The 12,688-nt window shown below is 39.5% G+C and overlaps 1 protein-coding gene across 3 annotated transcripts in view; it reads right to left on the bottom strand.

The window, feature by feature from the left end:
- Nucleotides 1-548: 548 nt before the first annotated feature.
- The window catches only part of SIPA1L1 (signal induced proliferation associated 1 like 1), a 220,098-nt gene continuing 207,958 nt past the window's right edge, over nucleotides 549-12,688 (bottom strand). For all 3 annotated transcript variants that reach the window (XM_020788485.3, XM_020788490.3, XM_020788486.3), the window contains 4 exons: nucleotides 10,174-10,320; nucleotides 6,997-7,111; nucleotides 5,360-5,441; nucleotides 549-3,408 (listed from right to left, as the gene is read on the bottom strand). In XM_020788485.3, coding sequence (XP_020644144.3) covers nucleotides 3,265-3,408; nucleotides 5,360-5,441; nucleotides 6,997-7,111; nucleotides 10,174-10,320 — 488 coding nt within the window. In that variant the 3' untranslated portion in view covers nucleotides 549-3,264. The remainder of the gene's footprint in view (nucleotides 3,409-5,359; nucleotides 5,442-6,996; nucleotides 7,112-10,173; nucleotides 10,321-12,688) is intronic.

Here is a 12,688-nt window from a genome sequence, read left to right as displayed (position 1 = left end):
CAGAATGAGAAAGACAATTATCCTGTGTCCTGGTTGACAACAAAAGTAGGCGTCCATCTTTTCTCCAGCAAATTTGGTTTCATGTAGGTCTTCAAAAAAGTGGCTGTCTAATGGCTGAGAAAAGAACTGAATAAGGCTCCTTGTTACAAGGAAAAACCTGTTTCACCCCAACCAGATAATGTTTGCTTTCCCTTCATCTTAGCCTCAAAACATGCAGCCTAAACCATTTTTGCTACCAGTATCAACTTCCTATTAATACAATTTGATAAGCCCTTACCTGTGCTGACGCTGAAGCAAAACCAAAATTAGAGCAGCTTTTCTATCAGCTATAATTGGTGGAAAATAACATCTAAACTAAACTGGGAGAGACAGCAATGTGCTAAAATACTAAACAAAGAAGAACACATACAGAATGGTGTGTGTGAAAGAATTATGCATTCAAACAGAAATTCTTCCCAAAGTTTCTTGCATTCAGGAACTCCAATGTGGGTGACAAAGCATGGAACAGGCAAGTGCAGAAAGTTCAAAGAATAAAAACAAATAGAATGTTGTTTCTAGAAGAGCCTTTAAAATGGATTTTATTGTCAGAATTTTTACAAGTAGCCTTTTACAGGCTTCATACAAGAACTCTGTTGCAAAACTCTAATAAATAGTCTGCCCCAAGTCCCATATTTTTTTTTAAAAAAAGACAACAACTAAAGAAGGGGAGGGGAAGTCAGGATACTTACAGATGTTAGCAATATATCCCATTTACAAATTACATCAGGCATTATATAGATCTCCTTCATACAAGTTACTGGGGGGAAAAAACTAAGACACTGTAGCTTCTGCAAAAGCACTCCAGAAATACTTTCAAAGCAATCTTTTTCCATGGCCAAATAATATCAGAAATACATTCCAATGGGATTGTCACCACAAATGAAACTTCAGGTCAAAGTCAACCATGTGGACCTGCTCATCCAGTTACTAAAACTTAGGAAACTGAGTGTCAGCAAAGGATAGAAGGGGTTGATGGCCATGGGCTAAGGTAAGAACAGTTTCCAGGAATGAGAAATGGTTAGAGGACAGGGGAGAAAAGATGTTAGATAGGAAAATGTATAAGGACTGATTGTTCTTGTTAAATGGGAAGCTGTGTAAGGTAGAGTATCATAGTTGCATGCAGCAAAGACTGTGAACTAGGTTCACCACATGCCACTTGAAACAATGCTTAGGCAGGCTGTAGCGCGCACACCGTTCCCTCCATCCCCATACTAAGTTTGTAGAGATAACAATGTTTTATACCATGTTAGTCTCCCAGCACACAAACATTGCATGTAAGCCAGTTTTAGTAGAAAACCCACATTTCAAGAACAAGAATAGCTTGATGCTAAAAAATAATGGGATCATTTGATTAGTCATTCAATTGTCCTTTTGCTTGGGGTGCTAATAGAAAAGGTATAAAAATGATGCTAATATCCCAAACCTGCCCCCCCCCAAAGTAAATCATACAGCAGTTGATTTGCTGTAGTGTATTCTTTTTGATATGCAAGGTGCCAAGAGACAATATATGGACAGAATGCTGCTATGTTCTCTTAAAGCCACACTACTGCACAAGGTTTAAAAAAATGTGAATTGCACAAAAGTCAACAGTATTCAGGTACAGAAAACACTGTGTGCAGCCTTACAGCATTATGTAGTAGATGATTTGCAACATTTAGATGTCACATTGTCAGTAATGGAACCCAGTGCTGCAGGTAGCTGATGGTATGCTACCTTTTTTCTAGGGAAGGGGCACAGATACTCTAGAAACGATGCTTGTGTCCTGCTGCCAGGGTGTTGGGTCCAAATTATACAAGAGAAGGTTCTGCCTTCCTTTTGTAGCACTGAATGGGACCAGTGTAGCAAGGGAAGGCAATGCAAATCTGCCTCCTCCTTAGGTGACATCTGTCAAAAAGTGTTTCCTGCTAGGAAAAAAAAGAACCTAGCAATGTGCTTCCTCTATTAGGTTATGATAGTTGAAAAGCAAGGATGTGATCCCTGAGGGCTGCAAGTAGCCAAACAAGGGGGAAAGGGGGATAAAAACTGAAGTGAAAAGCTATACGCTTCCAGTTTTGATAATAAGTTTGGGGGAATTTCTAGGCTGGGGCAGAAGGATAACCCTCTCTGTGCAAAATCTGCTGATTCTGATGTCTTCAGGAACAGAAAAATCTGTCCCTCGGGTCATTCAGGGCCTATGATGCTTAAAAATGTCCTTTGGGGCCACACCCATCCCCACAGGGTGGACTTTGCCCAACTCTGCTATAGAGAGATGAACCATGGACAAATGTAATTATGCAAGGTCTGGCTCAGTACTACTACTGCACCTCTCAGTACTTCATAAAGTTCAAACATATTAGGCCATCAGAAAGGGAGTGATGGGTGACGAGTCCCTAACTAGGAACAGGCAGTTCTAAAAATTGAGTATCCTTTTTTTCTACAGCAATCCAAGAAAATATTCCCGTTTAGAAGATCAAATCAGGGATGCCTGGCCCTTTGGCACCGGGAAGCCCTTCCATAAGAAAAAGGGTGCAAAAATGTGAACTAATTTAGAAAGATGGGCAAGAATAGAATCAGCTAACTTGCCATACCCAAGTTGAAGTTTTTGGTAGTTATACCAAATGTACACATATTCACTCATTGGCTCTGTACAACATGGGGAGGCGGGGGAGAGATAGCACTTAAATGATCAAATACAAATCATCAAGGAGACACCAAAATATATTTCACATCCTCTTGCCTGCGGCATATTTCAGAAACAATAGAAAGGAAACAGCAAAATAAACATCTTTCTAGTGTTCTAGAAGTTCTTGTAATATTTTCCAAAAGCAGCAAGAATAAAGCAGATTAATCTAAAACTGATACAAAGGAGTGAAAAGAAATAAATAGAAGCAGCTGAACAATTATTCTGGTCCAATCTCCAAGTCATTTTGTACAGAACAGGTCAAGAAAAATGTGCAAAAAAAAAAGGAAAAGACATTCACATTTCAGAAGTTAATTTTTTATTTTCTTTAAAATCACTTTTTTTTGCTTTTTTGTATAAAAGGCAGATAATGATTGTTTGATCTGCAATTGTTCTGGGTGCTTGCAGAGATGGGGGGAAAAGCAGGGTTATAATCAGAGTACAAAACATGTGAAAGTGCTCTGATTGGGCTTTTGAAGTCACGGTTTGGGTGGTATTAAAGCTTAAGTCCCTCTACAGAGATATTTTGTCTGTTTGCCAATGTGTTTGTTTCATGTATGCTATTCTTAGCTCATATCAATTGTATTGAAAACCCATTCAGTGAATTTCTTCAGTTTCTCAGAGGCATTCTGGGATTCTTCCTGTAACCGTATATTGTCTTCCCTCAAATGTTGCACTTCAGCCTGAAGATTGGCTTTGTCTTCTTTTTCCTGACGGATAAGGAAAAGACACCATGTCTTATCTTGGGAATTCATGTCAAGACCACCACAGCACTTTTGTTAAATCAGACCAACATTAAAAAGTTGTTATTTCCATCCTGCTCTGGTTTCCCACCTGCTATTTTACTTGCGTTTTGAAACTGTCTGACATTTGTTCTTAGTTCAAGGCAAGGGTTCCCCAGGTATTCTTGGACTACAACTCCCAGAAATCCTAGCCAGCACAGTTAATAGGGAAGGAGTTTTAGTCCAAGAACACCTGAGGACCCAAGGTTGGGGCCATGGGTTTAAGGAAATACCAGTTTTCTGTTATTACGTGGTGACATTACAGCCTTTCTCCCAATGTCCTTGGAATATACATACTGTATATTCTATTAATATCTGTTAATTAATCTGCTGACTATTCTCTACAAAACCAGGTTTCTGATAACGGTTTACCAGGCACAAATGTACCATATGTTACTATGTGGCTTATGTTAAGCAACCACATTTCGACTAATGTCTTTAGGACTTGAAGCTAACTACCCATGATATTGAACAATCAAGCACATCAAACAAACTACTGTCTTTAAAAAAAAAATCAATTCATAGCTGCCATGGCCTCCATAATTTTCATTAGGACTACAATGCAAGGGTTTTTCTTCTGTGCTCCTGATGAGAACCACTAGTGGTTATATGAACCCCGGAAGGGATGCTTTCTTGGCGGCCTGTCTTTTCAAGGTACAGTGGGGTCTTGACTTAAGAACGGCCTGAGTTAAGAACATTTTGACTTAAGAACCACTCTCATAGGAAAATATTGACTTGACTTACATACTTAGATTTGAGTTAAGAACTGAAAAAAAAAACCACGTGGGAGGCAGGGAAAGTTCAAAATATGAACTTTCAGTTAACTGTTGGCCAGTGAAAAGGGTGCCGGTCTGCTTCCTCTCTCCTCCCAGCGTTTAGAGAGTGGATTGGGAGTCTTCAGACTGCCTGGTACTCCCTGGACTGTATTTTCCCTGCCTTCCCTGAACCTTTCTTGACCTAAGAAAAAAAGAAACAAAATATCCCCCTCTAGTGGTCGAAGGCGGAATAGCAGCTTCCCATTAGTTTCTATGGACGGAAAAGAGCAGATACGGATCAAATGGTTTTCAATGCATTCCTATGGGAAATGCAGATTTGACCTGAGAACTTTTTGACTTGAGAACCGCCTTCCAATACGGATTAAGTTCTCAAGTCAAGACCCCACTGTAACAGCTTCTTGAGGGGCGCACATTTTCTTCAGATCGTGGTGGGAAAAAAATTGTAAGGCCTTGACAAAAATCATTCTGCCCAATCAACCCCAAGCATCATTTCAAGTACAGTGGTGCCCCGCTAGACGCTTACCCCGCATGACGTCGAAATGGCTTCACCAATGGGTGAAATCCGCTTTACGTTGATTAGGAGCCTGCTTTGCGAACCGTTTGTTTGCAAAACGATGTTTTTTCTGGATCAGCAAAATGGCTTCCCTCTCTTCTCAAAATGTCTGCTTTCCAGACAGAAGCTTCGCATTACAGAGAATTAGAACAGCTGATCGGCGGTTCTCTATGGGCAATCTTTGCTCGATGATAAGGTATTTCCCCCATTGGAACGCATTGACCGGTTTTCAATGCATTCCAATGGGGATTTTTTTTTGCTTGACAACGATTTCACTTAACAGCGATTTTGCTGGAATGCATTATCGTCGTCAAGTGGGGCACCACTGTAATGTGTTTAACATTCCATCTAGTTTTTAGACTAGAAAACACATCTTCCAGTTTCTCTCTTCTAAATATCAACTTTACTTTGGTTATTTAAAAATTGTGTTAAAGAGTACCAGGACACAGGAGTTTTGAAATAATGGGGATGTTAGACATTATTACTCATAGTGACATTAGTATAAGCTAGTGTGTAGGGAAAAATCTGTTTCTCTAGCAGAAATATTTACCTTCTTTAAATCCTCCTGTAGCATTCTCAGCATACTTTCCAGCTGGCTCACTTTGGAAGCAAGAGAAGGAGGAGATTCTTTCCTTCAGAAGGAGTAAACAGACACTGAATTAAACTTTTGTTAATGCTCATGTTCCAGTGAATTGGCTTTCCTTAAATGATAGTTGATAAACTATAGTTTATAACTATATACTGTATATAAATAATTGGAAAGATTAGAACATTAACTCTTTGCTGGTGCTTTCGGTAAGCTTAGATATTTTCAACATCCCCTTTGGAAAAGCTGCCCTTATGTATTATCTCTGTATATAACCATGGCCAGTACTTTCAGCCATACAGCAAGAATGATGCAACCCGCAGTCTGCCACTAATTAAAGTGTTACTGCTTCAATTTTGGGTGGTCTGCAGCTTGTGTGCAAAGAAACAGAGTCATGTTCAACCTGAAATTGAAGCAGGAATGCTTCAGTTAATGGCAGTTACTGAAACAGTGGAGATACATAACAGGATTTTGGCCCATATATATCATATAATGTCTCATGTCATGTCTACTCTAGTCTGCTCTAATGCAAATCAATCAATCACTCAATCAATCAATCTAATGGGAGTAGCTTTGTCTACAAGTTTTTAAGCAGTACATGACCTTTTTGGAGTATACCTCTCTCTCCTTCTCCATTAAGTAAAGAACAGATAGCAGAAATTACAAATACCAGATCCTTAATTAAAAACACAAATCTGTTACTTAAAAAACCTAAAAAATTCAGTGGCCAGATTAATAACTGGGGTGAAGACGTTTCAGGACATCTCCCTGACTCTGGCTACCCTTCATTGGCTATCAGTTCATTTCCACATTGACTTCAAGGTTGTGATGATAACATTCAAAGCGTTAAACGCTTTAGGACCTCAGTACCTATCAGAACGCCTGCTCCCAGCCAGATCTGTCCGTAATACCCATTCTTCTCAGACAGGGCGGTTCAGGGCCTTGATCCCAAAGGAGGCCCGGAGGGAAAGAACAAGAAACCAGGCCTTCTCAGCGGTTGCCCCCTGCCTGTGGAACTACCTGCCCATTGAGATCCACCTGGCACCCTCGCTGGGTGGGTACAAACAAGCATTGAAGACTTGGCTCTTCTGCCAGGCTTTTCCTAACCATTAATATCTCGCCCCCCCTTTACCATCCGTTTTGCTATCCTTTTCATGACCCTTTTATCACCTTCATTGCCATCTGTTTTAATTTATGTTGTTGCTATATATTATTTTATTTTCTGTCGTGTTTTAATATTGCTGTTTATATGTTGTTAGCCGCCCAGAGTGGCCTGGTTGCTAGATGGTGCAGGGTAAAAATCCAATCAATCAATCAATCAATCAATCAATCAATCAATCAATCAATCAATCAATCAATCAATCAACCAACCAACCAACCAACCAACCAACCAACCAACCAACCAACCAACCAACCAACCAACCAACCAACCAACCAACCAACCAACCAACCAACCAACCAACCAACCAACCAACCAACCAACCAACCAACCAACCAACCAACCAACCAACCAACCAATTAACCTCCAAATGTTAAATTCAAGTTTTTCTGCTCACAATAATGTGTATATCTTAAATTTCTACACACAACATACTGCTTACCCAGTGTAAGGCTTTATTTGTACAGGAAGCTGGTCATCACCTTGATCATTATTAGAAGCAACACTGACAGGTCTGTGGTTTTCATCACTAGTGGCAAAATATGAGGCTCGCTGGACTGGAGAAAAAAGACACACAAACACACATACCTTAGAAAAATCATTATTTTTTTCAGTTGGAGCTGGAAAATAGAGCTTTGTTCTGTAGGAAAAAAACCGAAGACAACTATGCATATGGAAAAACTCCTGTTACAAAGCCCAAACTGAAACCTGAGATGAGATGAGATGCAAACAGTACAAGCTGCTTCTGGAGGACTGCCTTAGAAAGAAAGCTAGAAGCATTGAAGCTTGCAGGAGAGGCAGAGATGGGAAGCAGGTCCACACTAACTGGTCTTTGGAGAGATTAGGTCCATTTCACACCTGCTCTGCCCAAACTTCTTTCATTACATTGGAAGAACTACTTAGTAACATTATTAACTGACATCTAGGTCTCTTTGCTTCCCCGTTCTCTCCTCATCCCCCTTTCCTCTAGCGTCATGCCTTTCAGATTATAAGCCAATGAACAAGGATGGCCTTGTTTTTACTGAACTCACTAAATTCTTGAATCAAAAAGGCTCCTAGAGAGACTTACGTAAGTCTCTCTAGGAGCCTTTTTGATTCAAGAATTTAAATTTAAAGAGTAGATACAGAGGCTACCCAGTAATGGAATGTTTTGCTCTAGTATGGTAGGCTCAACATTTTGATACTTTCTTACACAACTCTGTGTGGAAGAGTTACTGTACAACTTTCACAAAACTGTCAGAAAATATTCAGAAGACTCTCGTTCACTTGGAATCAAAATCAGGGTTTAGAAGTCAACAAAACATTGAATCAAGCTTGTTGTCCATCTTTCGAGGCATTTAGGTAATCCAGTCCCACAAAACAATTTGCATAATTCAACTGTCATACTACACCATAGGCAAAATCTGAGTCATTTTCGCCACTAATAGGGTCAGAAATGGATTAAGCAAATCAAGATGGCAGTTAGGTCACTTGTTACTTCAACAAGGGGGGTAACAAGTGAGGGTGGAGAGAAGAGTTCATTCCCATCAGTATATGGAGACTATCTGGAACCAGATCATGATTTGAACCATACTGCTGTACTTAGCTTTTTAAAATGTGTTTGTATCAAGAAACATAAAACACATCAGGTAAACAGCAATTTATTTATTTACATCTTAATCATGTGTAATCTAGCCATTCACTTTTAGGATCACAAATAAATAAAATAAATAGATTTTGTCCCACATGCTCTTTCATTTTTCAAAATAGTTATTTTGCTAAGACAATGAAGAAGCACTTTAACATAAACAGTAGGATCCCCATATCCATGGGATTGGTATTCAATGTTTCAGTTATCCACAGTTTACCACAGCCCTATAGACAACACACAAGAGATGAGCCTTCTGGCTTTTATCCCACGTCTTTGTGGCCATTGTCCTACCTCCTTGTATGCTATATACAGGGATTGCTACTATCCAGTTTCAGGCATTTACAGTAGATTGTGGAATGGAGCTGTATTCAAAGCAGACTAATGCTACAAAAAGTCGTATTAATCCAAATCCATACTTACATTATGATGAATCAGCACATTACAAGAAACATCACAATGCTTCAGAAGAACAACACAGGAGGAATTCTGATCATGATTACAATAATTCTTCCATTTGCTAGAAGCTCTGATGCAAGATTTTGTTATTTTCTTAAACATTTTAGTTGTAAACTACACCCAACATCTTTCTTGTTCTCAGTATTTCTGATCCAGCCCAAATCATCTTGTATAGCTACACAAATAGTATAACTTTTAGAAGCAAACTGCCCAAATTTAAGAAATCAAGATGCACATTATCAGTTGAATACTGAGTCACACAATTCTGCATGCAACAGATACTATCTCTGGTGATTTCTTAACTTAAGGTAATTTACGTCGGGGGGTTATATCATTTGTTTTATACCAGCATAACTAAGTAAGATGATTTGGGACACTGTAACACAACTTCTCATTTCCTTATGAATTAGGACTGTATGAACACAATTTGGGATTGTCATGTGGTCTCTTTCCCATGCTCTGGCATAGCCATGAAGAAGGAGAGTGGCAGTTTTAATTTCTACAGTTATTTCCACACCACATTTTTGATACTGTTTAATGAAGCAAGTCAACTTCTACCTGGGGTTACAAAGTTGCCTTGTCAAGATTAACAACAATTTAAGGTTAACACTCAACCATGGTTAACTGAAAATAGATGCAAAAACTCAATCGCCCTGTGATGAGAAGCCATTGCTTACTGTTATGTGCTAAAACAGCTGCTGTGTTGGTTTGGGTTATCAACTCTACAAAAGGTCAAAGGATGGCAGTAATACATTGCTTCCTTCTACCACCACCCCTCTTTTATGAGCTGGTTTTCGTGTGGGTTACATTGAGCATGATCCTATTTCCATTTTAATCCAAGGCTGACATATGTAAGCTGAAAACCTTTTGTTTTACAAGGTATCAACATTTTTACTATTTTTATTATACATGATGAAAGAAAGAAGTTCCCCCCAAAAATACAATATTGACGATATGCAAGGTCATGCATTTAGGAAAAAGTAACAAAGAGAAGATGGTGCATTACCATGTCTGAATACCCAGATTACTTTGGTGGTTTATTTCATATATGACCAAATATCACTAGAAGGTTCACATTTATGGAGTTTTTATTTGCTTGTTTTCCCAGGTTTTTCACTCTTTCTGGCCCTGTGGCAGAAGGTTATGTATACAAACCAGAAACAAGAAGTTTCAGGGTGAAATACAGAGTGCATTGTATTATGAGATGGTATATAAGTTGAAATAATAAACTAATTAATTAACTAACTTGATAAGGAGTGTTTTCACTCAGATTCACAGCAAAGCCATAAAGGTACTGTATGTTGTATCTCTGTTACAAATTTTAAAATAAACTGAAGCACACAAAAATGTTAAATGACATGAAACTGGACTTGAACAATGAATGAAACACTAGACTGATATGAATTCTACTGCAACTGAGGAACAATTTGGGTTTCAGAACTGAAAAAAATGCAGTGACAGAAATAGTGAATTTCAAACTCTTTTGTGAGGGAGGTATGGAATCTTCCCAAGTAATGCGCTGAAAATACCTACCTTCAAAGGCTTTGGCAGCATCTACCAAGTTGGACCAGTCTAAGTCAGAAGCAGAATCAGGCAGGGGCATGAGACCCGACTCTGGCATGGGCTGCCTTCTCTGCTCCTGCATATCTGTAAGGGAACTGTCGGAGGCTGAAAACTCTCCTGAGGCAACAAAAACAACAACATTGTTATTCAGTGGGGAAAAAAAACATTTTAAGAATCTTCCTTCTGGTTTTCCACAGTTTTATACCCAAACAGAAGTTCTAGAGCAGTGAACTGAAAATTGGCCTGATCCTGAAAAGCCTTGGAGAACAGGAAGTAAAACATGGGGTTCTAAATCACATGGAGAGAGAGTATCAGGAGGCTCTTCACTTCACACTTTTCACTCTTTATGCACATAAGTCAACAGAAGTGACTGTGGGAATAGTGCATTCTTCAAAGAAGCAGCTATATTAGTCTGCCTCAGCACATTGGGAAAAAGAAAAGGGGAAAAGAAAAGGAAAATATTGCAGCACTTTAAAAACCAACAGGTTTACTTCAGTGTAAGTTTTAGTAGACCAAAATCCACTTCTTCAGACACAGGAGTGTAAATACATGCAAATACATATATTTATATCATGATGGTGAGATTCACGGAAGGAAATGCAGGAATGGCATTAGGACGGCAAAGGCTGAGAATGAGCTGTGTTTAGCTAGAGACATTAAAAGCAATAAAAAAGCATTCTTCAGGTATGTGAGTAGCAAAAGACAAACAAAAGACATAGTGGCACAGCTCTCAATGGAGATGGAAAAATGATAAGAGAGGACAAAGAAAAGGCAGAGGTGCTCAATTCCTATTTTAGTTCAGTCTTTTCCCATAAAACAGACTATGAACTTCCAAACAAATTGCAAGGGGAGGGGGGAGAAGGATTGCAGCTGGAGATTGATAAACAAATAGTCAAGGAATACCTTAATGAGTTTAAATCTCCAGGGCTGGATGAACTGCATCCGAGAGTACTGAAGGAACTGGCTGAAGAACTCTCAGAACTGCTATCCGTTATTTTCTTAAAATCATGGGGAACGGGTGAGGTTTCAAAGGATTGGAGGAGGACCAATGTTGTCCCTATCTTCAAAAAGAGCAAAAAAGAGGAATCTGGGAACTACAGGCCAGTCAGCCTGACATCAATCCCAGGCAAAATTCTGGAACAGACCGTAAAGCGGTCATTGTGCAAGCACCTAGAAAACAATGCAGTAATAACTAGAAGCCAACACGGATTTGTCAAGAACAAATCGTGCCAAACTAATTGGATCACATTTTTTGATCAGGTCACCTCCCTGATAAACAGAGGGAATGCTGTAGATGTAGTATATCTTGATTTCAGCAAAGCTTTTGACAAAGTCCCCCATGATGTCCTGATTAGCAAGCTAACTAGGTGTGGGCTGGATAGATCAAGTGTCAGGTGGATACACAACTGGCTACAGAATCGTACTTGGGTGAGGGAGTGCAGGGAATGCAAGTCAAATTTGCAGATGATACAAAATTGGGTGGAATAACTAATACCCTAGAAGACAGAACTGAAATTCAAAATGACCTTGATAGGATGGAGTACTGAATTAAATTCAACAGGGATAAGTACTACACCTTGGAAAAAGAAACCAATTGCAGTTACAAGATGGGAGACATCTGGCTCAGCAGAACTATGAGCAAGAAGGATCTTGTAATTGCCGTAGAACACAAGCTAAATATGAGCCGATAGTGTGATGTGGCTACAAAAAAGCAAATGCTATTTTAGCCTGCATTAAAAGAAGTCTAGTTTCCAAATCCCGCAAGGTGCTAGTTCCCCTCTATTCAGCATTGGATAGACTTAACCTTGAGTATTGGACACCACACCTCAAGAAGGATGCTAACAATCTGAAACAAGTTCAGAGGAGGGTGACAAGGATGATCAGGGGGATGGAAACCAAGCCTTATGAGGAAAGGCTGAAAGAACTGGGCATATTTAGCCTTGAGAAAAGAAGACTGAGGCACTTATGATAGCACTTTTCAAATATCTGAAAGGCTGTCATACAGAGGAGAAGCAGGATCTGTTCTTGATGATCCCAGAGTGCAGGCCATGCAACAATGGGCTCAAGTTAAAAGAAGCCAGATTTCTGTTGAATATCAGGAACCAGTTACCTCGGGGGTTGGTGAGTGCTCCAACACTGGAGGCACTCAAGAAAAACATAGATAATCACTTGGCAGATATGTTTTGATTGTATTCCTGCATTGAGCAGGGGGTTGGACTTGATGGCCTTGTAGGCCTCTTCCAACTTCACTTTTCTATGATTCTATGGTGAGGACACAGATGACAAAGGCTGTACTAGTGTGCTTAGTACAGTAAGTCACACTAGAGTAGGCCCACAGAACCAGTGAGGATTTGGTGAGTCAACTCCTCCATAAGTTCCATTGATTCAAGTAGGCCTATTTTAGTTACAACTTACTTTAGTGTAGTAAGTCACAACTAGAATAGATCCATTTCATTAATGGAATTTGCAGAGACTCACCAAATCT

This window comes from Pogona vitticeps, chromosome 1, assembly GCF_051106095.1.
Source record: "Pogona vitticeps strain Pit_001003342236 chromosome 1, PviZW2.1, whole genome shotgun sequence".
NCBI classification, from domain to species: domain Eukaryota; kingdom Metazoa; phylum Chordata; class Lepidosauria; order Squamata; family Agamidae; genus Pogona; species Pogona vitticeps.
The sequence above is the reverse complement of the archived record's forward strand: the minus strand, read 5'-3'. Positions and strand labels throughout refer to the sequence as shown.